Raw genomic sequence first — 24,884 nt, forward strand, 5'->3', positions numbered from 1 at the left:
CTAACTTTGTTAGCATTTTTGGGTAAACTGTTCCTTTAAGAGTTAGCGGCGGCTTGCGCTCTTAGACTGAGCTGCTTCTCTAGGCAGAATGTCTCTACTCAACCCTAACAGAGTGTACTGTGACTCCTCTAGTCCTGTATGCTGGTTTGGTTTGGTTCTGAATGGATGGTTGCACACCTGTTCCTCAGCACCCCTGCTCTCTTCTCCCTGGGCTGAAGTGGCCGCTGCATGCCAAACTTAATGGCATCTTCCTCATGATGATGATGGTGTTGGTGTGAGATTAAGAAGCAGCATCCTGCTATACTCTCCTTTGGATCTGGTTTCAAATTCTCCTCCTTCTTCTCGTCCCTCTTGTCTCTCTATGTCTTCTCCAACCACGTGTTCTGATGTGTTTTTCCCCTTTCCAGAGATTTCTAACTTTCTTCTCACCTCTCCTTCTTCTCCTCTCCTCCCTTGTTGGCTTGTGTGTGATTTCTGCTCCCTCTCCTGCCCCTGGTTTTCCTCCCTGCTCTCCTGTTCTTCCTCGTGTCCTGCAGTCTTGCTCCGAGGTAAGTTCAAACCCAGCAGGCTTCTCCACCACCTTTCCTCACACCCTTCTATCCATCTGCAGGATGCTCTTCCTCACCACCTGAGGATCATAGCTTATTTATTCAGTCTCGTTTGGTTGGACATGGTATGGGCTTATTGGAAGTTTTTTTTATTTTCTCTCAGTCTGAAGTAGGACCGGGTGATATGGGCAATCTGATATAACTATGATGTATTTTTCATATCATTTGACATATGTAGGTAGGGGTGTCCAATATTTTCTGCAAACTAATCAGTTGTTTAACAGTTTAAGCAACTGATCACATGTGCCTCTACTCATATTGGCCCTTTGTGGATAATATTGAACACCCCTGCCTTAGAGGTTAAACATTCAGTTCTTCAGTATCTGTAACTCCTTAGTTAATGAAATATTGTGGATGTTCCCTATATGACGTAGTGGTGATAGCCATTGGCTATTATCTACCCTGCCCACTCCTCACTAAGCCCCTCCTCTTCATGTTCATCATTAACCACTTGACGTGCATTTTTCAAATGTGCTGGGAGGTTTTAAGACCAGCAGATATTGAGGATGGAGCTACTCTGCTGTTTCTTCTGTTGTGAGTGAATGGCTAGACATCTTCCCCCTACTCATCTAGATATTACATGACACACAGCTCCACATAGTAGCCAATATGCTGTTGCGGTATTGATGCATGAGAACCTGATTATTTACTGGGGAAGTGCATCTACTAAAAAAAGAATGTCATAAGGAGATCAGAAAAATTGTGTTACTACAAATCACCCTGCTGATGACAATTCTCTGCCGTCGATTCTCGCTTTAACAGGCAAGGCAAAGACCAAAACAAGAAGGGTCCTAACATCAAGATTGGCCAACAGGGAGAGAAAAAGACCGGCAGCATTCTGCAGGACCCTCGCAAAGACAACCCCATGGACAACCCCAAGGTATGTGTGTGTGTGTGTCTGTGTCTGTATTTTTAGTGTATACCTCTTTGGAGGGGTGTGATACTTGTTCATTGTTAGTACTGAAAGAAAGTCCCTTATTCCAAATAATTGATCCTCTCTCTGTACATTTCTCAGATGGAGGAACTAATGACTGTTTTGGAGAAGACAAGACAGGAGCTTGATTCCACTAAGCAGCGCCTGTCATCCACCCAGCAGTCTCTGGCCGAGCGAGACGGTCACCTGACCAACCTCAGGCAGGAGAGGCGCAAACAGCTAGAAGAGATTTTGGAGATGAAGTGAGATACACTTCTTTTTCACATCTATTTAGACCAATCTGCTAATCACTCAACATTCTCAACATTCCCTTTGTGATAAAAGACAAAGGCAATTTTTGAAAGAAAGTCTAAGGAAGCAAACAAGCTATTCCTTTCAGGCTTTTCTTGAGCCTAGATGACACCTATATCAGTGTCAAAAATGTTCAAGATTTTCTTATCAAAGTTTGGGCTCACCAAAAGATATTGCCAGATATACTATATGGACAAATGTATTTGGACACCGGCTCATTCTTTGTTTCTTCTAAAATCAAGGGTATTAAAAAGAGTTTATCCTGCTTTTGTTAGAGTAACTAAATGGTTTGCCACTAGATTTTGTAGAACTGCTGTAAGAGTCTGATGCATCCAGCATCGAATCGAGAACAGATTTAGTGAGGTCAGGATGCTGGATGATCACCACTCCACCTCATCACCAACTCCCCAAGTTATCCCAAAAGTATTGGAGGGAGCACCAATCATAATCCTAGAGAACACAGATCCACTGCTCCACAGCTCAGTGATGGGGGGCTTTATACCCTTCTAGCCCATGCCTGGCATTAGACATGATACCAACAGGTTCATGTTTATCTACTCCAGAGAGTCCTATTCTATTGATAATACCTCACTACAGGGACTAGACACGCTGTGTGTGTGCATTTACATATCTGTGTCTGTAACTTAAAACAGCTGAATGCATTCATTAGACAGAATGTCCACAAACTTTTGGACATATAGTGTATGTCCAATCTGAAATTCCACTGTTTTTTGTCAGGTGAAGCTGCTGATGTGGCAAAGTCACGAGTAATGTCCATCATATGCTGAAATTGGGCAGGTGCCCCACAAACGCCAAAAGGCATAACTGTGTACTCATACAAGATCTGAGTGTAGGTCTACATCAGGGGATCCCTTATCGAAGACACAACAGCCAGTCTTTCAAATTGAACAACTCAGGTTCTCAGATATATGGGGTACTTGGTGGTCTACCAAACTAGAGTTTGAAACTGAACCAAGCTTAACAAAATCCCTAAAGCTCTCACAATTACTTTCTCTTGGTCACTCTTCTGACACATTCTCTTTCATTGGTGATGCTTTCCCAACCCCTTATGTATGCAACATTCAGAGTTGGACTTTGGGAACCCATGCACTTTTGTGCTTTTGTGTTCCTCCTGCTCTTTCTTAAGGTGTTGTCTTTAAAACTCTCCTGCTATAGGCAACAGGCTCTACTGGCTGCTATCAGTGAGAAAGATGCTAACATTGCCCTGCTGGAATTGTCATCCTCCAACAAGAAGAAGACACAGGAAGAAGTGATGTCTCTGAAGCGTGAGAAGGATAGACTTATGCAACAGCTCAAGCAACAGGTGAGCATAATGGCAAACAGCCCTCAGAAATGTCTGTATAGCAGTTGCACAACCCAGATAAACATGAAGTCAGTGGTCAGTGAGACTGTTTATCTAGTACAGTTGCTTCTTTTAATGTATTCTGCTACTGTAATCCTTACAGACGCAAAGCAGGATGAAACTTATAGCAGACAACTATGAAGATGACCACTACCATCCACATGGCCCTCCACACCATATGCAACCCCAGCCAACACACATCCAACCACAACCTCAGCCCCAGCCCCTGTACCCCCACACTCCTCTCCCTCAACAACAACCCCCATATCCTCATGCCCCACACCCCCAACAACACCCCCAGCAACACCCCCAACACCCCCAACAACACCCTCAACACCCCCAACAACACCCTCAACACCCCCAACAACACCCCCAACAACACTCCCAACAACACCCTCAACACCCCCAACAACACCCTCAACACCCCCAACCCCCTCCACAGCACCAACACCCCCAGCAAGCACCTCAGCCTCAGTACTCCCAACACCCCCAACATCCGCAACACCCCCAGCATCCTCAACACCCACAGCATCCCCAACCACCTGGCCCCCATCAGCACCCTCCCAGGCCCCAGCAGCCACACCCACAACATCCACATGGTGGTCCCACTCCCCAGCAACACCCTTCACACCCTCAACATCCTCAGCACCCACAGCACCCCCATGGACCTCCTCCAACTCAGCAAAGCCCCCACCCCCACCACCCACCTCATGCTGGTCCTCATGGCCCTCACCCACGACACCCACCCCCACACCATCGTGGTCCTGCTCGTGGACCACCCCACCCTGGACATAGACCTACTCCAGACCCGGTGAGCTCAATGACATTTGTATTTTCAGTTCATTTGCTTTGTTTAATAAGCCTGTAGATGTACACCGGTAAGCCAAACCATTATGACTATGATAACAATCCATAGCCATCTACATATCTTCTCTGTGAACCTTTGATATCCTGATGGCCCTCCTCATGGGTACATCTGTGATACTCAAGAGGGTATAGGCTTTACACAGTTTACTTTGCTGCAATGCATTTGCAGACCATCACTATGGGTGCAGTTCCCCCAGTGCTTGCCTTTCCTTCTTATCAGCTCCTTATACTGCTGTTTCAGCGCATGCATCTCTGTATCATGTAATGCATCATGTAAGGCATTCTGCTGCTTATAAGATGTTGCTTGACACAACTGATAAACTTGAGACACTATGTCTCTTTACTTTCTGGGGGAAACTAGACCCGCCAGTGTTCTTCTGCTCTGCTCAGAGCTGGATCTCTTGTCACATGAAGGTTCCTGGCTCTGTGAGGTGACTTTGGGACAGGGGTTTTTACTGACTACTGAAAGTGGTTTAAGGATGGACAAACAATGACCTAGCAACAGGGTGTCAAGCACACAAGGCATATTGATGCATGATGGCAACAAAAGCTATCCAGTATTGCTATCCTATTTGGAAGAACAGACGTGTATAATGGGGTTGCATAACTGCAGACCGGTCAGAGTGCTCATGCTGTCCACCACCATCTCCGAGTGATGGAAGAAGGTGGCCTGGTCTGATGAGACTTGGTTTCTTATCAATAATGTTTTGGATCATTGGTGTATGTATTTCTTTCTGTGTCTTTCTAACCACAATTTTTATCTAATTTGATATAATAATTCTGATATTAACGTCTATCTTCAGTGGTTTCCAACCCTGTCCCTGTTCCCCTCTGCCCTGCAAATTCTGGAGAATTTTCCATTCTAACACAGCTGATTAACCCACTAATGATCAAGCCCTTGAAGAGCATGGTTGGGTGTGTTAGAAAGGGAAAAAAACAGAGATCAGGGTTGAGAGCCAGTTTTGGACTATTCACATTTCTCCATTCACCCTTCTAACCTTACCTGTCTGTCTTCTAACTATGCTGATCTCTGGACTCTGTACAATGCTCACAGGACGATGAGGAGGGCATTTGGGCATAACAGTTTCCAAACCAAAGCTAGGATGATTAACGTGGTGAGATTCTTGCATGATTTCTTTCATTGCTCTTGCATTTGTCATGTTACTAGGTCTTTTACATTTACACTGGAAGTACAGTTAGCAGCAGCCCTCTTTACTGTCAGGGAAAAATACATCACATTATAAAACCTTTTTCTCTTTTTCACTTTTCAACATAATAGAAATCTAAAAGCTGTTCTTTACCTTGTATCCTAATTTCATGATAAACAGACCCAATGCTCCCAAATGAGTTGGAATCAAATCTTTTTACATTAACCTCCATTGAAAGTTTTTTCTTCTCCTGTAAAGTTGCAATTTTGGAGATCAGGTCCTCAGTACCTTCATTCACTGTTAACCGTGTTAGCTAGTTAAATACAATAGCTACTGTGGATCACTTGACCTTCTTGACTCATTTTGGGGGCATAATGCTTCCTTAACCCTTAAGAATTAAAATAGACACTCATTCTCACCCTCTGTTGATGCTATTCCTGTCTCTATGTCTATTCTGGTCCCAGATGACTCACTCACAGTTGGAGGTGCATAGCCATGCCATGCAGAAGAAACTATACATTATCCACTTGGCCAGACTCTATCTCCCACCAGACCCACACTTCACCAGGGGGCCTTGACACTGAGGAAGAGGAGCAGGAGGGTGTGAGTGTGTGAGCTGAGTGTGTAGGCAAACACCTAAGCAGGTGAGAATTCACAAAGTGCTTAAACAGATTTCCGGTGTTAAGATGTGCATTATATGGGACACCTGTAGATGTGCAGTATTGGGACACCTGCTCATTCATTGTTTTTCCTGAAATCAAGGATATGGAAAAAAATTGTTCCAGCTTTTGTTGAAGTAGCTGTCTCTATTGTCCAGGGAAAGGTTTCTACTAGATTTCAGAGCATTGCTGTTAGGATTGGATTGCATTCAGCAACAAGTACATTAATGAGGTCAAAACATTGGGTGATCACTACCCCAACTTATCCCCAACTTCCTAGAAATCATCGTAGAAATATAGAATGGAGCACCATCAGAGAACACCAGTTCCACTGCTCCTATATAGCTTTATATCCTTCTAGCCCACACCTGGAATTAGCTATGGTGCCAATTCTATTGACAATACTTCTCTACGGGGGCAAGACAAGCTGTGTGCAACTTATAGTAGCCTGATGCATTCATTAAAAGGGGTGTCCACAAACATTTGGACATGTATTGTATTCCTTTAACAGAGTACACAATTAACCTTACACCACTGCTCACACACTCTCTTCACTTTTACAGATGAGCGAAGGGCTCAGATGGAGACGGGTGCAGGCTTGGATGGAGGAGACACACAGGCAGCATATGTTTAATGGAGATTCCATTAATAAACACTGCCCTGAATGACCCTTTCCAAGATCCAGGGGGAACTGTCAATATGCCCCCACCTGCAGTCACTCTTTCTGACCTGGACACTTTCAACCGTTCCACCTATATATGTGCCCACTCACATTGCGCTCTGTCTGCTCGCCTGCTCCTGCTTGACTCCGCCCCTCTCTGGTTTAACCACTCCCCTTTCACGATGGGTCCCGCCAATCAAAAAGCAAAATGAACATTGTCCTGCCTCTTCGTCTGCCAAAAGGATCTGTGCTCTCCCTCATGACGTCCTCTTTCAGACTTGTAAAGTGAAGTCAGGATTTTTACATTGATTAAGAAATTCATTGCCAAGAATCTTGATTTTGTGTTCTGTTTACATTAGCACTAGAAACTCGTATGAGTTGATTTGCAGTACATATCAGGGTCATGCAACTGGGGAGGGGGGTGTTCAGGCACTTTGGAGGGATGTTCTGATTCTTCTGCAGTTTCCTTTGGGCAATGACAGGGCTTAGCCTGAGCTTTAGGGTGCAGTAAGTTGGGCCTTATAGCTGGTTTAGATCCTGTTCACTCCGTTCTGTAATTGTCCTGTAGTGTTACCTCAGCTGACAATCGGAAGCACTCTATGCAGGGTTACTTTCAACATTTTGTAGTCATCTTCCAGATGACTTCCTTGATCTTTCTCCATGCGCTCCTCCTTGGAGCTCCTGGTTTGGTTTGTGTTTGAAAGCATGCACCTATGCACCTCCTTCACCATCCAATGCTGGGCCAGATTCTTCAACAGCTGTACGCGCCCAACCCACCACCATCATCATCATCATCGTGAAACCACTAGGCTAAACTAAGAACATGGCAACTTTGACCCTCCTCCAGGGTTTATTTCTAATGGTGCTTTCAATGGTGCTTAACACCCAATGCGGATGGAGACAGCCATCGTCACACTGACTCGTGTCTAGCTATACAGACATGCTGTGAGTTGCTTTGCTGTAAACTTACAGACACTTGATGGTCTTAACCAGTCAGTGGATGTCTGCTGTGTCCATAGGCCTCGAGTCAGTATTTGGGTGCTCATCTGATGATGCTCAGAAACTAAGTCAGTAAGCTCTCTGTTGATATACAGCTGGAGTTTGACAGCAGGCTGATGCGCAGTAAATAAACCTGGAGTCTTGTTATCTGCAGTTCCAGCAATCCTCCTTGTCTTCAGGAGGAAATATATTCTCTCAGTTCCGATGTTGGTGTCCTTCAACCTTTGGACAAAGATGGTCTGAATATGAAGGACTGTACAGGACCTGACCAGGTCAAAACATGAAGGCCCAGGTGGCCTAAGTTCCGGTGAACAATCGCTCAGGCCAAAGGGTCAGCAGTCAAAGCCGAAAAAGTCAAGGCCCAAGTCGTTCTCTTCTCTCTCATTCCCGTAACAGCAACCCTTGTGCTTTTCCGACCCCTTAACGCTCCTCCTCTCAACATAGTGGCTAGTGCCTCAATGACATAGATCTATACATGGATTCTACAAAAAAAACATAGATATATATAGATATATATATATAATAGATATATATATATATAAAGTGTGTCTATCGTGGTCAGAACATTGTGTCAAGAAAAAAAATAAGATTTAGAAAATGTGTTCTGTCTTTGTTTTCTAAACAATGAAGAACCCAACAAGTGCTGTAATACTAAGTGTCTCTCCACTGCAACTCCCAGTGAGTTTGAGGGTGTGGTCTATCGCAAGATCTCAACACGAAGATCTATGCAATAATAATGAACAAAATGAGGTGGTGAAATGCAGAGGTTCCACACTTGAAGGGCATGAGATACAGCAGAACATGGTTCAATGGACACTTCTTTGGTGCAGCTCATGAAAACCAACCAATCCAACAGCTACCCATGCTCCGTCCACAAATGCAGTCTTTCCATGTGATGGTGGACAAGCTTTGGCTGACCAAGACCGCGAACGCTGACCAAAACAGTGAGGAACTTGCTAGTTAGGTGCTCACTGGCTACCATGGCTGAGGCTGGTTGGTGTATACTTGCCATTTACACCAACAAAACATCAGTAGTCAACAGTGCTGAAGCTGGTGTATGTTATCCTGGGCCTTTAAAGCTCTTCAAAGCTTGTTTAATGTCGCAAAGCAATGCAGTTGTGGGCGGAGCCTGGACAGGTCACCTGCGATCCCGCCAGTAGTTCAGTTGGACCACCCTCACTATCCTGGTTAAAGTGTGAGGATTCTGAATCAATGCATTGCCTCTGTTGTTCTTGTCTTCTGTGTTTTCTCACCCCGCCACTGTGAGGGGATTGTGTATGTGTGTGTGTGTGTGTGTGTGTGTGTGTTGTCAGTAACAAGGCCAAAATCTGACTGTTAATGACGTTCCTGTGCGGTGCTGTGCTTTATTTCTTTGTTTTTTTTTCCACAATGTGGCTGTTCTACTCTCTCATATCTAGAACATTAACCACTGCTCTTGTCCTAGAATGTCCACTTGTTGCTGTGGTTCTCAGATGCCTTGTAGTTGCTTGTCTAGAACTGCTCTGTCTTTGGTTGAACCATCCAAGCTCCACCCACAAATGCCTGGATTCATGGCTGCCTGGTTTAGAGCAGCCTTACAGAATGAGGTTGATGATCTTTCTTTACTACGGTAATGGTAAGTCTGAGTAGCCCCTTTAACACATTCATTTTACCTCTGGAATCCCTAGAAAATTGGGGAATTCCACCAGTTCCATCAAAGCCGGAGATTTCTCCAGTTGTTCAGTTCCCCTCCTCGCTCTTGTTTAAAGCACTTTATTAGGAACACCTGTACTCTTCCTTGTTCATTTGGAGGTGGTGAAAGGGTGTTGAGCAGGTTTGGGATGTTAATACCAATCAATCATTGCTTGAATGCCACTGAATGACTATTCTGAGTGTTATTGCTGACCATGGTCACCCCTTCATGACCACAGTTGATGCATCTTCTGACGGCTACTGGACAGTGAGCTCAGTGTTCTTTATCTGAATCCAGTAGCACACTTTTGAGATGTGGTAGAATGTGTTCCTGAAAAACCTGCAGGAACTACTTGATGTCAACATGAACCAGAACATCGAAGGAACGTTTCCTCATCTTGTGGAATTGATGCCATGAGCGACTGAGGCTGTTTTGAGAGCAAAAGGAGGTCAGTATTAGTGAAGTGTTCCTAATAAAGTGCTCAGTGAGTGTATATGGATCCGAGAAAGACAATGACCTCTGCATTACTGCCAATAGAGTGGAACATTTTCACGATTTTTCCTTTTACAGAGACTTTAGTTTAGTGTTGGAGTATTTTGTAGGAGGGGCTTCTGCTGTGCTTGTAGGAGGGGCTTCTGCTTTTTTTTTTGGTGTAGTTTCAGTTTTCATCTAGAAAAACCTTGGAGGCCCACAATGCTGGAATGTTATTGGTAAAAGTATCCAGATCACGTCCTGGCTGTCAGCCATGCTACACTCGCTAGTGTTGCAGACTGTCCTGTTAGCTTAGCTTGCTAGCAATTTTAAAACCGGTGAAGTCCGTGAACCGCTTGGGTGTTATTTTCAATATTTAGCCTTAAAAACTTGATTACACAACAAAAATACACCCAGTCCGTCCTAGCCAGGTTTTTGTTAGGTTGGATGGGCTTCTGTAAAGCTTTAGCGTGTTTGTGGGTGGACCAACGTGGAGAGGTCAACATAGAGAAGGTGTTCTTCAAATGTCTTCAAATGCCACTATCATAATGCCATGTCTTTTCTTATTTTGTGTGATTATGTGTTGTTGCCTGTAGTCTGTAAATGTAGGCAATGGAAGCAGTAAAAAGGGAACATTGAACCTAACACTTAAACTTAAACGGGGACTGAGAATAGTTCTTCCAATCCTCCAGTTTCAGGTCCTTTAAACCACTGAATACTTGAAGTAGGAGCACCAGGACTCTCCTACCATGAAGAAAAAGAGTTCTATTGTACACAAGGGGAATTCAATGTAGAATCCTAATAATAATAATAATAATAATAATAATGGTGATAATAATGATAAATGATGCATAGAGCTGATGAGTGCATGTTAAGTTCTGTGTTCTGTGCCAACTGCTGGTTCTAACGTTCTGTGTTGTGGTCTCCAGCGGAGCTCCACACACACATACACACACAGATATGCTTCAGCCCTGTAGGCTCCAACCTAAACGAACAGGGTGGCTATGAAAATAAAGAACTATACACGTTACTTTAGCTTGTGTGTGGCAAGTGTGTAGATTTTTAGTTGATGTCAAAAATGCAAAATCTCTGGATGGAAAAAAAAAAGAAAAAAAATCACTGTGACCAATGCCAGAAAATACAGAATAGTTTTTTTAAGTTTATTTTAAATGTTGTTTTTTTACTTTTGTTTATGATTTGATTATTGTTTTCATTTTTGTATTTTGCTTTTTTAGTAGCTTCTGTATTTTGACAAATTGTACAATTTGTATACGTACGTACTTTTTTTGCTGTACAGTGATTATTCAGAGTGTCCGCATGCTGAATGAATAACGTGTGTGAACGTTCAGAGGGTGTGATGTCCCAGGACCCCCCCCCCCGCCCCTGCCCTGCCCCGCCCCACCAAAAGTGAGCTACGTACATTCCGCATCTTGATGTGTTGCGTTTCCGAGAGTGGCGTGCTCTCGTCGGTTGACGCCCTCTAGAGGACAGCCTGTGCAAATAACTGAAAGTGTGTTAGCATGTTTTTGTCTGAACGCAATCTGAACGTCTTACTGAGTGTGTGCGCACCCATGGTGCATGAGTATATTTGTATGAAAGTGTGCGTGTATGAAAGTGTGTGTGTGTGTGTGTGTGTGGTTTGACTGCAAATGCCAGTGCTATGAAGCCCATTGTTACAGGAGGCCCTGTTTGATGCTAGAGGGAGGTTTCGGAGTTCAGCATGGATTCTGTATGTCATGTTTGATGTTTTTAAACCCCCTTTGGGACCCCAGCGTCCCCTTCCACTTCCAGGTGTTTGCTGTTGTGTGTGTTGTAATCTAAACTATTACGGAGTGTTGGCCAGCTGGTTTATATCCATTCAATAAAAAAGTGACTTTCTTTCAAAGATGTGGTGTGTGTTCATTGAAAGGGAGTGGACTTTGGGTTTGAGCGGGGTCCCTCTGAGAGTTTGATGTGCCGAAAGTGTTACTACAAAATTCTATTACCAAAGAACAGCCCCACCAGTTTGTACAAAAGTCCCTGTAGTTACTGAGTAATACGACGTAATGTGTACGGTATGTTGGAGTGTTAATGGGGGTTAAGAACATACATATTCAAAAAATCTTTATTGGTAAAATTGTGTTCCTGGATCCTCATTTAGCAACTTTTCAATTTTGTTTATTTTCATATGACCCAACAAAGAAGAGGATATGCCAGGTAACCAGCCGGTTGACTTGCCCACTTAGGGTAATTCTAGACATGAACTAACAAGTATTACAGCACAGTCACTGTAATACAATATAACTAGAATATAATCAGGTTTACTTTTACAGGAGTAAAATGTAATGTTTATAGCTAACTGCCCTTCTAGACAGCTATAGCTTTAGCTGTTCAATGCACACTGTTCCTTAGTGAGGTTCAGCCATGATGACTTTAGCAGAAACAATGTGTACTACTAGCTCATATCTTAAGTTAATCGTTTAAAGAATATGTCAATCTGACAGTAAAACATAGAAAATTGAGTCTAGCAAGGAAATTGGTGATATAATGCAGTGCAGTGCGTATACTGAGCTAACGTTAGCATCCAATTCTGTTTACCCTAACTGGGCAACTCAACTGAGCAGTCAGCAAGACCCAACTACTGAAACTAATGAAGTTTTACACATCACTTCTAAATTCCACATTGAGCACTTTGGTTGTCTCTTATTTCATAGGGTGGAGCAGGAAGCCACTGAAAGTGCTGTGCTTGTCAAGAAAGGAGATGTGTGAATTTTTCCACAGCCTGATGTAGACGCGGTCTCCTGGCTTCAGCAGCAGAGTGGCAGCGTTAAAGTTGTTGTCCTCGCCGTCGGTTATAGATGGCTCGTCCCAGACAGACACAATGTGGTCCTCATTTTTATACAGCGCTGAACTCATTGCAGATGATCCTCGAGCGAAACAGTTAAAGGCAAAGAAGTAGAGTCCTTTCACTGGCGCTGTGAAGACCCCTAGGAGGAATGAAAGATACATGAACACCATGATGCTTTCATGTCCTTGTTTGGACACACATTTCACATATTGCACATATTTACAAATGTGGGAGGTAAGTTCACTTCGTACGTTGATTTGGTTTATTGATCACATAACATCTGTAGTGTGATCAATACCTGCCCTTGCTGGTATTCTCTTGATAGCATTATCCAAGATGCACACTACATGTCCAAATATTTGTGGACACCTTCTATAATGAATGCATTCAGCTACTTTAAGTTGTACCCATTGCTGACACAGATGTGCAAATACATCTGTGTTAGAAAGTCCAAGAGCTCAGCTCACACTGCCTTTAAGTTTATTCATTTCTGTGAAAAACAATTTCAGACACTACCTTATTTACTTTTGTTGAACCCTGTTTGATGTTATTGCCCTCCTTTGTTTAAGTACGCCATTTTGTGTCTCCTTTGTTTGCCTTTCCCACCTTTTTCCCACCACTTCTTGGAGTGTTTTTTTCTTTTCACACCTCCCCTGTGGTGCAGTGGTAACGCATTGCCCCCTACATGTTCCTCGAGGGACTAACTGTAAATTAAAATGTCATCGAGGTACACATATACATACCTGCCCAGGGTCTCCCTTAGCACCTCATTAATAAAATGTTGGAAGACGGCTGGCACGTTCATGAGCCCAAAGAGCATTACCAATATCAGGGGGTGATGAATGCAGTCTTCCACTCGTCCCCCTTTCTTATGCATACAAGGTTGTAGACACTCCGCAGGTCCAACTTGGTAAATATGGAAGCCTGCTGGAGTGCCCCAAAGGCAATGGGCATAGGAGGAAGGGAGTAGTGGTCTTTTACTGTAATTGCTTTGATATCGCGGTAATTAATACAAGGGTGGAGCCCTCCGACCTTTTTTCCCACAAAGAAAAAGCTCGCCCCTGCAGGAGAAGAGGAGGGCGTTATGAAGCCTGAGTGGGCGATCGCGAATGGGCGATCTTGTGTTCTGGACTGACCACAAGAACCTGGCACAAATACAACAAGCCAAGAGCCTCAATTCTCAGCAGGTCCCATGGGCACTGTTCTTTGGCGCTGTTGTTGTAGAGGCCGGGTTCAAAGAATACTAAACCTGATGCCCTGTCTAGGCAAGAGGAACCCCAGGGTTCTGATCTTTTGCCAGAACCTATAATTCCCACTTCACAGAGCCTGGCTCCCTGTCACTGGGGAATCGAGGACTCTATTCAGGAGGCCCTCCAGCAGGACCCTGACCCTGGGGGTGGACCTCCTGGACGACAGTATGTGCCATCTACAGTCTGTCAGCAGGTTATACGCTGAGGGCATGCCTCCCCCTTTTCTGGACATCCGGGGATCACAAGGACCATGGAGTTCCTCCGCTGGCACTTCTGGTGGACAGAAATGGGAAGTTTGTGCCTTCATCACTTCTTGTGAGGTGTCTGACTGAGGGCACCAATTCAGCAGCAGATTCTGGAAGGCCTTCTGCCAGCTCATGGAGGCCACCATGAGTTTGTTATCTGGCTTCCACCCAGAGTCCAATGGTCAGACAGAATGAGTCAACCAAGATCTGGGCCGGACTCTGTGCTGCTTAACAACAGCAAATCCTGCTTCCTGGGCAGAGCAGTTACCATGGACTAAGTATGCTCATGCACTCTCTGGTATTCTGCCATGGGCATGTCACCCTTCAAATGCCAGTTTGGGTATCCCCCGCCCATGTTTGCTGAGCAGGAAAGGGAAGCAGCTGACCATTATGTTTGATGATGCTGCCAGGTGTGGCGGAAAGCTCATGCCTCCCTCCTGGCAGTTACTGAAGCCAGAAGACACACTGCTGATTGCAAGAGACGCAGTGCCCCATCGTTTGCCCCATCGATGGGGCACTGCGTTTGCCCCATCGCTGTGGTCGCCCCGCTATATTGGGCCCTTTAAGGTGGATCGGCGCATCAATCCGGTTACATACTGCCTGCTCTTGCTGCAAAATATGCGAATCCACCCAAGGTTTCATGTGTCATGTCTTAAACCCTTCCTGTGTGGCGCTCCGGCCCAGGGGGCTGGGCCCCCTGCCCCACATATTATAGATGCCACCCTGGCAGTCCGCCACCTGTTGGACACTTGTCAGGTAGGAAGTGGGAAGGCTATGGGCCTGAGGAACAGTCATGGGTTCCCGCCCCCCACATCTTGGATATGGAGCTCATCCATGCTTTCCGGCGTAACTGTGCCGCGGGCTTGGGGACTTCTAGAGCCGTCCCTAGAGGGGGGGTCATTTAAGTGTTCAGTCCACACCGCAGATCCCCAGCAGGGGGCCAAGGCGGTGTAGAATGGAAGCAGCTGGGAGAAGCTCTAAAAACTCAATTTCCCAGAAGCCCCAGCGCTGATTGCTGCTGATCAGATGCACCTGCTGTGCTCCGCATAAAAGCTCTCCCAAACAGTGGCGTAGTGCTGCACCTTAGGGGGGCACCATAGGGGGGTAGACGGTAAACCAGTAAAGAGAAAACTAGAAGATTGGGATTGTCCAGATCCTCACTAATGGTATTGTTGCTGGGTGCAATCAGATCCTCACAGCAATGCTCAGAAATTTAGTAAAAAGCCTTTCCTTGACAAAAACAGGATCAACCCTTTTTAATGCAGTTTTGGATTTCGAAAGAAACAATGTGTGTCCCAACAATGTAGGTGTCCGTATAGTGCATGTTAATACCAGGTATCAACAAGACGCATGGATTCAAATGAGAATACCAAGACCAGATTGAATCAGTTTCAGCTGATGTGCAGTATTAATATACATGGAACTGATCAGGGGGCACAAGACCTGAGAGATATCTAGAGATTTCTAGTAATGACAGAAGTCCACAAGTTACATGTTCACAACCACCTGGGTTGGGGGGCAGCCACCTTAGCACCCAAGAAGCAGTTTGGGGCTACGGTGCTTTTCTCAAGGGCACATCAGCCATTAATGCTGAAGGAAAAGAAGCTGCATCTCCTCCACTTGCAACTAGGAGATCTAAGGGAATAGAACCAGTAACTTTCTGGTCCCAGGCCGTCTTCTCTAACGCTCACAACTAAGAGTCCTGAACATCTGGATTCTAGAATCAATCACTTTTGGACCAGAATGACTTAATTCTATTCTTCTGCTGATGTTCAGGTCGTCAGTCATTAGTTCATTTATGGATGAAAGCACATTTGGAACTAGAGCAGTGTTTTCTCTTTAGGAAAAACACAGAATGGACAGAAGCTTAACAGATCCCACTTCCAGGCAGTTGCTTGGCTGTTGCTACATAGGCAATACAGTGAAGAGATTGGATCAGATCTGACTTAATAGGGCCGCTACTGACTGAAGGCAGTGAGCACACAACCATCTGGGGCAGTGGGCAGCCACCTGAGCACCCAGCGAGCAGTTGGCGGTTAGGGGCCTTGCTTAAGGGCACCTCAACCATAAATGTTAAGGGAAGAGAAGGTCCAGATCAAACCAGTGACCTTCTGTTCCCGAGCCACCTCTAACCTTTAGGCCACAACTGCCTAGTTTTAATAATCTGGCCATTTAGTGCAGAATTAGTGTTTCTCACTTTTTATTTACTTAAAAAAAGCTTTGCTCCTCTGGTCATGTTTACACAGTTCGGTACACAAAACCCCCACTTATGGACATCTGACCTCATCTCGTGGCCCAGAAAACTCTGGTTTAATATTATTAGGATTAAAACCTACAGCAGCAAATATACTTATTTTAGATAAACTGAAGCAACAGTGAGTGTCTAAGACAGAAGCTGTTAGATGCAAACATACAGTATAAACAGAGATAATACAGGCTGTGTTACAGAGCATGTGTACGCAACAGTGTCTAGTTTAGAGCAGCTTTACAGAATGAGGTTTCTGTACTATGGTGATGGTAAGTCTGAATAGCCCCTTTAACACATTCATTTTGTTTCTGGAATACCTAGACACCAGTTCCACCAAAGCCTGGACAGGTCACCTGAGATTTCGCCAGTTGTTCAGTTCCACCCTCACTCTTGTTTAAAGCACTTTATTAGGAACACCTGTACTCTTCCTTGTTCATTTGGAGGTGGTGAAAGGGTGTTGAGCAGGTTTGAGATGTTAATACCAATCAATCATTGCTTGAATGCCACTGAATGACTATTCTGAGTGTTATTGCTGACCATGGTCATCCCTTCATGACCACAGTTGATGCATCTTCTGACGGCAACTGGACAGTGAGCTCAGTGTTCTTTATCTGAATCCAGTAGCACACTTTTGAGATGTGGTAGAATGTGTTCCTGAAAAACCTGCAGGAACTACTTGATGTCAACATGAACCAGAACATCGAAGGAACGTTTCCTCATCTTGTAGAATTGATGCCATGAGCGACTGAGGCTGTTTTGGGAGCAAAAGGAGGCCAGTATTAGTGAAGTGTTCCTAATAAAGTGCTCAGTGAGTGTATATGGATCCGAGAAAGACAATGACCTCTGCATAACTGCCAATAGAGTGGAACATTTTCACGATTTTTCCTTTTACAGAGACTTTAGTTTAGTGTTGGAGTATTTTGTAGGAGGGGCTTCTGCTGTGCTTGTAGGAGGGGCTTCTGCTTTTTTTTTGGTGTAGTTTCAGTTTTCATCTAGAAAAACCTTGGAGGCCCACAATGCTGGAATGTTATTGGTAAAAGTATCCAGATCACGTCCTGGCTGTCAGCCATGCTACACTCGCTAGTGTTGCAGAGTGTCCTGTTAGCTTAGCTTGCTAGCAATTTTAAAACCGGTATGAAAAAATAAAATTAAATAAATTCTATTGGCTATAGAAAAACAAAACACGTTACTTACACCCTGTACAGTGATTATTCAGAGTGTCCGCATGCTGAATGAATAACGTGTGTGAACGTTCAGAGGGTGTGATGTCCCAGGACACCCCCCCCCCCCCCCGCCCCTGCCCTGCCCCGCCCCACCAAAAGTGAGCTACGTACATTCCGCATCTTGATGTGTTGCGTTTCCGAGAGTGGCGTGCTCTCGTCGGTTGACGCCCTCTAGAGGACAGCCTGTGCAAATAACTGAAAGTGTGTTAGCATGTTTTTGTCTGAACGCAATCTGAACGTCTTACTGAGTGTGTGCGCACCCATGGGAGTGTGTGTGTTTAGCATGAGTATATTTGTATGAAAGTGTGTGTGTGTGTGTGTGTGTGTGTGATTAGACTGCAAAAGCCAGTGAAGCCCATTGTTACAGGAGGCCCTGTTTGATGCTAGAGGGAGGTTTCGGAGTTCAGCATGGATTCTGTATGTCATGTTTGATGTTTTTAAACCCCCTTTGGGACCCCAGCGTCCCCTTCCACTTCCAGGTGTTTGCTGTTGTGTGTGTTGTAATCTAAACTATTACGGAGTGTTGGCCAGCTGGTTTATATCCATTCAATAAAAAAGTGACTTTCTTTCAAAGATGTGGTGTGTGTTCATTGAAAGGGAGTGGACTTTGGGTTTGAGCGGGGTCCCTCTGAGAGTTTGATGTGCCGAAAGTGTTACTACAAAATTCTATTACCAAAGAACAGCCCCACCAGTTTGTACAAAAGTCCCTGTAGTTACTGAGTAATACGCCGTAATGTGTAATAAGCTTTGGTGTGTTTATGCGGGTTAAAGAAATACATATTCAAAAACTCTTTATTGGTACATGTTACGGTGTGGTGTTTGAACTCAAGTGCAGTTAATGTATTTATGTAAATGATACTACCCCTTTTTTGGGGGGTATTATTTTATGGTGCATGTAACAGATGGTGAATGTCCTTATGTCTTGAGTCAATACAAGATTGGTGCTTGGTGAGACTGTGGTGGGGCTCAAACTCCCAACCATGGAAATGGGAGCCCAGTGCGTTTCCACTGCACCACCACAGCTGTAAGAGGTGGCAGTATAACAAGCTAAATAGAAATTTAAAGCTGTTTAAAAGCTAAATAGAAAAATGGAAAACACAAACAAAGGAAACACCAGGAGTGGTGTGTACTCAAACAAAGCACATTCTAAACCCTTTTTCAACTCAACCTATTTTCTTTATTCTAATTTTCCTTTTAGCCAATGATTACAACCAACTCTGTCTTTTCAGATGTTCACAACTTAAACTCTTTCTTTTTAACTTCAGCTTTTCTTCACTGTTTGTAGCACAAACTCTTTTCTTTTTCAGCTCTTGCATTTTTTCAGACTGTTCACAACTTAGAACCACTGTCATCGTTCGCCCCTCTAAAATTTTACTGCTTACAGTAAAATTGTGTTTCTGGATCCTCATTTAGCAACTTTTCAATTTTGTTTATTTTCATATGACCCAACAAAGAAGAGGATATGCCAGGTAACCAGCCGGTTGACTTGCCCACTTAGGGTAATTCTAGACATGAACTAACAAGTATTACAGCACAGTCACTGTAATACAATATAACTAGAATATAATCAGGTTTACTTTTACAGGAGTAAAATGTAATGTTTATAGCTAACTACCTTTCTAGACAGCTATAGCTTTAGCTGTTCAATGCACACTGTTCCTTAGTGAGGTTCAGCCATGATGACTTTAGCAGAAACAATGTGTACTACTAGCTCATATCTTAAGTTAATCGTTTAAAGAACATGCCAATCTGACAGTAAAACATAGAAAATTGAGTCTAGCAAGGAAATTGGTGATATAATGCAGTGCAGTGCGTATACTGAGCTAACGTTAGCATGCGATTCTGTTTACCCTAACTGGGCAACTCAACTGAGCAGTCAGCAAGACCCAACTACTGAAACTAATGAAGTTTTACACATCACTTCTAAATTCCACATTGAGCACTTTGATTGTCTCTTATTTCATAGGGTGGAGCAGGAAGCCACTGAAAGTGCTGTGCTTGTCAAGAAAGGAGATGTGTGAATTTTTCCACAGCCTGATGTAGACGCGGTCCCCTGGCTTCAGCAGCAGAGTGGCAGCGTTAAAGTTGTTGTCCTCGCCGTCGGTTATAGATGGCTCGTCCCAGACAGACACAATGTGGTCCTCATTTTTATACAGCGCTGAACTCATTGCAGATGATCCCCCAGCGAAACAGTTAAAGGCAAAGAAGTAGAGTCCTTTCACTGGCGCTGTGAAGACCCCTAGGAGGAATGAAAGATACATGAACACCATGATGCTTTTATGTCCTTCTTTGGACACACATTTCACATATTACGTCTAAATGTGGGAGGTAAGTTCACTTGGTTAACTTGGTTAACAGTCATTGGTATGTGACCCATATTTATCTTTGCAAACCTAAAAAAACTCCTGAAGAACTCAAGTATAAACAGGGGTACGATGCGTCTTGGAGACCACATAACATCCGTAGTGTGATCAATACCTGCACTTGTATTCCCTTGAAAGCATTTTCCAAGACGCACACTATATCAACCATGAATGCTGTTTCTCCACTTTCAACTAGGGGATGTAAGGGAATAGAACCAGTGACCTTCTGGTTGCAGGCCGGCTTCTCTAACATTCAGAACTCAGAGTCCTGAACATCTAGAGTTAAATGCAGGAGCTTGATTGTCTCACCAGTTGTTGAGTTGAAACCTTCCCCAACGTTTGTTTCCACATGTTTGAAGACCAGCGTCCTGGGTGTGGTAAAGGGGCCAATGTGTCCATGTTTGCCTGCAACCTCTAGAGCTGCGGTGAACGCTATTTTAGGAGGACCTGTAGAAAAGAGAAAAAAGTGTGTATGAGTTTTGAGCGATACAGAGAACTGTTTGGTTTCTTGGTTCGGTTCTTGGGTCGGGTAAACACACCATGCTACACCTTGGGCGTGTTTTTAAAGAATCCTTACATAGTTTTTGTAAGGGCCATTTAATCATTGCCTCTCCTGGTGGAAAATGCCTGTGTTAAAGAACCTTGCGTCTTGATTTGATTTGCTTTTCAAAGGTTCTGTAGACGATTCTTTCTGCCAATAGATGTTGCACTAGAGCACCAGGTTTGGAGCAGAAGAGCAGGTTAGCCTTGATGCTAACAGCTGGGTTTAGCAGAGTTGGACTAGGATGTCTGCAAAGCTACCAGCCAGGCATAGCAGTGTTGGAGCACTTTAACAGTGTAGTATGGTAGAATACAAATTGATAGTATGGTAATACACTACTGTGGAGTATGGTAGTATACTAGTATGATGGTATGATTGTATACTAACATGCTAGTATAGTGGTACAGTAATTTAGTAGTATACTTATGTTAGTACAGTAGTTTAGTAAGAAGGTAGTATGGAAGTACAGTATAACATGACAGTACAATAGTATGCAGGTGTGTCCTCATGCCTCAGGGAAAAAACAATCAAATGATCCAAAATGAAGAACAGAAAATACCTTCCTGGAGAGTTTTCACCTCCTCTCTCAGCTGGGCGACAGAGGTTTTCAGCGCCAAAATCTCATTCAGGATGTTAATAGTTGGAACGAGGGGGTCCTGAGTGCACACTGCGGAGAAAGCGCACAGTCCCAGCAGGAGCACTTGCAAAAACACCATCGTTCTCCTCAGTTCAGAACTCTCTGAACTCTTGTAGAGAAGACCCGTTTTATATCTGTAACTGCTGCTCTGGTCATGTTGACATAGCAGACATCAAATATGTCAGGAGAAACTGCTCTGGACTTTGATAATCAGCCATGCCAACACAGAAAGATGGAGGAGTGCCAAATTTATTCCCGAAAATGAACAGCATCTGACAAAATACCAAATGTACACAGTCCTGCAAACAAAACATGCACTTTTGAACATCAGACTTTGCATCTTTTGGTCCATAATTTTTAAATAATTATTTTCTTCCGCGTCCTTTTATTGAATGGATATTAACCAGCTGGCCAACACTCTGTAATAGTTTAGATTACCACAAACACATTTAAAAACATCGAACATGACATACAGAATCCATGCTGAACTCTGAAACCTCCCTCTAGCATCAAACAAGGCCTCCTGTAACAATGGGCTTCATAGCACTGGCTTTTGCAGTCAAACACACTTTCACACTTTCATACATATATACTGCATTTACCAGTTTCAGCTAATGTGCAATATTAAAATACATGGAACTGATCAGGGGGCAAAATACCTAGACTGAGAGATATCTAGAGATCTCTAGTAATGACAGACGTCCACAAGTTACACGTTCACAACCACCTGGGGTGGGGGGCAGCCACCTTAGCACCCAAGAAGCAGTTGGGGGTTAAGGTGCCCATCTCAAGGACACATCAGCCATGAATGCTGAAGGAGAAGAAGCTGCTGCTCCTCCACTTGCAACTATGAGATCTAAGGGAATAGAACCAGTAACTTTCTGGTCCCAGGCCGTCTTCTCTAATGCTCACAACTAAGAGTCCTGAACATCTGGATTCTAGAATCAATCACTTTTGGACCAGAATGACTTAATTCTATTCTTCTGCTGATGTTCAGGTCGTCAGTCATTAGTTCATTTATGGATGGAAGCACATTTGGAACTAGAGCAGTGTTTTCTCTTTAGGAAAAACACAGAATGGACAGAAGCTTAACAGATCCCACTTCCAGGCAGTTGCTTGGCTGTTGCTACATAGGCAATACAGTGAAGAGATTGGATCAGATCTGACTTAATAGGGCCGCTACTGACTGAAGGCAGCAAGCACACAACCATCTGGGGCAGTGGGCAGCCACCTGAGCACCCAGCGAGCAGTTGGCGGTTAGGGGCCTTGCTTAAGGGCACCTCAACCATAAATGTTAAGGGAAGAGAAGGTCCAGATCAAACCAGTGACCTTCTGTTCCTGAGCCACCTCTAACCTTTAGGCCACAACTGCCTAGTTTTAATAATCTGGCCATTTAGTGCAGAATTAGTGTTTCTCACTTTTTATTAACTTAAAAAAAGCTTTGCTCCTCTGGTCATGTTTACACAGTTCGGTACACAAAACCCCCACTTATGGACATCTGACCTCATCTCGTGGCCCAGAAAACTCTGGTTTAATATTATTAGACTTAAAACCCACAGCAGCAAATATACTTATTTTAGATAAACTGAAGCAACAGTGAGTGTCTAAGACAGAAGCTGTTAGTTGCAAACATACAGCATAAACAGAGATAATACAGGCTGTGTTACAGAGCATGTGTACGCAACAGTGTCTAGTTTAGAGCAGCTTTACAGAATGAGGTTAATGATCTTTCTGTACTACGGTGATGGTAAGTCTGAATAGCCCCTTTAACACATTCATTTTGTTTCTGGAATACCTAGACACCAGTTCCACCAAAGCCTGGACAGGTCACCTGAGATTTCGCCAGTTGTTCAGTTCCACCCTCACTCTTGTTTAAAGCACTTTATTAGGAACACCTGTACTCCTCCTTGTTCATTTGGAGGTGGTGAAAGGGTGTTGAGCAGGTTTGAGATGTTAATACCAATCAATCATTGCTTGAATGCCACTGAATGACTATTCTGAGTGTTATTGCTGACCATGGTCATCCCTTCATGACCACAGTTGATGCATCTTCTGATGGCTCAGTGTTCTTTATCTGAATCCAGTAGCACACTTTTGAGATGTGGTAGAATGTGTTCCTGAAAAACCTGCAGGAACTACTTGATGTCAACATGAACCAGAACATCGAAGGAACGTTTCCAACATCTTGTAGAATTGATGTCATGAGCGACTGAGGCTGTTTTGGGAGCAAAAGGAGGTCAGTATTAGTGAAGTGTTCCTAATAAAGTGCTCAGTGAGTGTATATGGATCCGAGAAAGACAATGACCTCTGCATAACTGCCAATAGAGTGGAACATTTTCACGATTTTTCCTTTTACAGAGACTTTAGTTTAGTGTTGGAGTATTTTGTAGGAGGGGCTTCTGCTGTGCTTGTAGGAGGGGCTTCTGCTTTTTTTTTGGTGTAGTTTCAGTTTTCATCTAGAAAAACCTTGGAGGCCCACAATGCTGGAATGTTATTGGTAAAAGTATCCAGATCACGTCCTGGCTGTCAGCCATGCTACACTCGCTAGTGTTGCAGAGTGTCCTGTTAGCTTAGCTTGCTAGCAATTTTAAAACCGGTATGAAAAAATAAAATTAAATAAATTCTATTGGCTATAGAAAAACAAAACACGTTACTTACACCCTGTACAGTGATTATTCAGAGTGTCCGCATGCTGAATGAATAACGTGTGTGAACGTTCAGAGGGTGTGATGTTTTTTCAATTGTTTTTTCAAAATTTTCAATTTTGTTTATTTTCATATGACCCAACAAAGAAGAGGATATGCCAGGTAACCAGCCGGTTGACTTGCCCACTTAGGGTAATTCTAGACATGAACTAACAAGTATTACAGCACAGTCACTGTAATACAATATAACTAGAATATAATCAGGTTTACTTTTACAGGAGTAAAATGTAATGTTTATAGCTAACTGCCCTTCTAGACAGCTATAGCTTTAGCTGTTCAATGCACACTGTTCCTTAGTGAGGTTCAGCCATGATGACTTTAGCAGAAACAATGTGTACTACTAGCTCATATCTTAAGTTAATCGTTTAAAGAACATGCCAATCTGACAGTAAAACATAGAAAATTGAGTCTAGCAAGGAAATTGGTGATATAATGCAGTGCAGTGCGTATACTGAGCTAATGTTAGCATCCAATTCTGTTTACCCCAACTGGGCAACTCAACTGAGCAGTCAGCAAGACCCAACTACTGAAACTAATGAAGTTTTACACATCACTTCTAAATTCCACATTGAGCACTTTGACTGTCTCTTATTTCATAGGGTGGAGCAGGAAGCCACTGAAAGTGCTGTGCTTGTCAAGGAAGGAGATGTGTGAATTTTTCCACAGCCTGATGTAGACGCGGTCCCCTGGCTTCAGCAGCAGAGTGGCAGCGTTAAAGTTGTTGTCCTCGCCGTCGGTTATAGATGGCTGGTCCCAGACAGACACAATGTGGTCCTCATTTTTATACAGCGCTGAACTCATTGCAGATGATCCCCCAGCGAAACAGTTAAAGGCAAAGAAGTAGAGTCCTTTCACTGGCGCTGTGAATACCCCTAGGAGGAATGAAAGATACATGAACACCATGATGCTTTTATGTCCTTCTTTGGACACACATTTCACATATTACGTCTAAATGTGGGAGGTAAGTTCACTTGGTTAACTTGGTTAACAGTCATTGGTATGTGACCCATATTTATCTTTGCAAACCTAAAAAAACTCCTGAAGAACTCAAGTATAAACAGGGGTACGATGCGTCTTGGAGACCACATAACATCCGTAGTGTGATCAATACCTGCACTTGTATTCCCTTGAAAGCATTTTCCAAGACGCACACTATATCAACCATGAATGCT

General features: G+C 43.7%; 1 protein-coding gene across 6 annotated transcripts in view; it reads left to right on the forward strand.

The window, feature by feature from the left end:
• The window catches only part of erc2 (ELKS/RAB6-interacting/CAST family member 2), a 66,817-nt gene extending 61,051 nt beyond the window's left edge, over positions 1–5,766 (forward strand). For 4 of the 6 annotated variants that reach the window (XM_072665558.1, XM_072665561.1, XM_072665562.1 and 1 more), the window contains 7 exons: positions 537–548; positions 1,371–1,488; positions 1,624–1,784; positions 3,010–3,157; positions 3,300–4,007; positions 5,118–5,178; positions 5,676–5,766. In XM_072665558.1, the coding sequence (XP_072521659.1) occupies positions 537–548; positions 1,371–1,488; positions 1,624–1,784; positions 3,010–3,157; positions 3,300–4,007; positions 5,118–5,144 (1,174 nt within the window). In that variant the 3' untranslated portion in view covers positions 5,145–5,178; positions 5,676–5,766. The remainder of the gene's footprint in view (positions 1–536; positions 549–1,370; positions 1,489–1,623; positions 1,785–3,009; positions 3,158–3,299; positions 4,008–5,117; positions 5,179–5,675) is intronic. The other 2 variants (XM_072665559.1, XM_072665563.1) reach the window with 1 other exon arrangement.
• The last annotated feature ends 19,118 nt before the right edge of the window (positions 5,767–24,884 follow it).

Source organism: Salminus brasiliensis, chromosome 21 (assembly GCF_030463535.1).
Source record: "Salminus brasiliensis chromosome 21, fSalBra1.hap2, whole genome shotgun sequence".
Taxonomy (NCBI): Eukaryota; Metazoa; Chordata; class Actinopteri; order Characiformes; family Bryconidae; genus Salminus; species Salminus brasiliensis.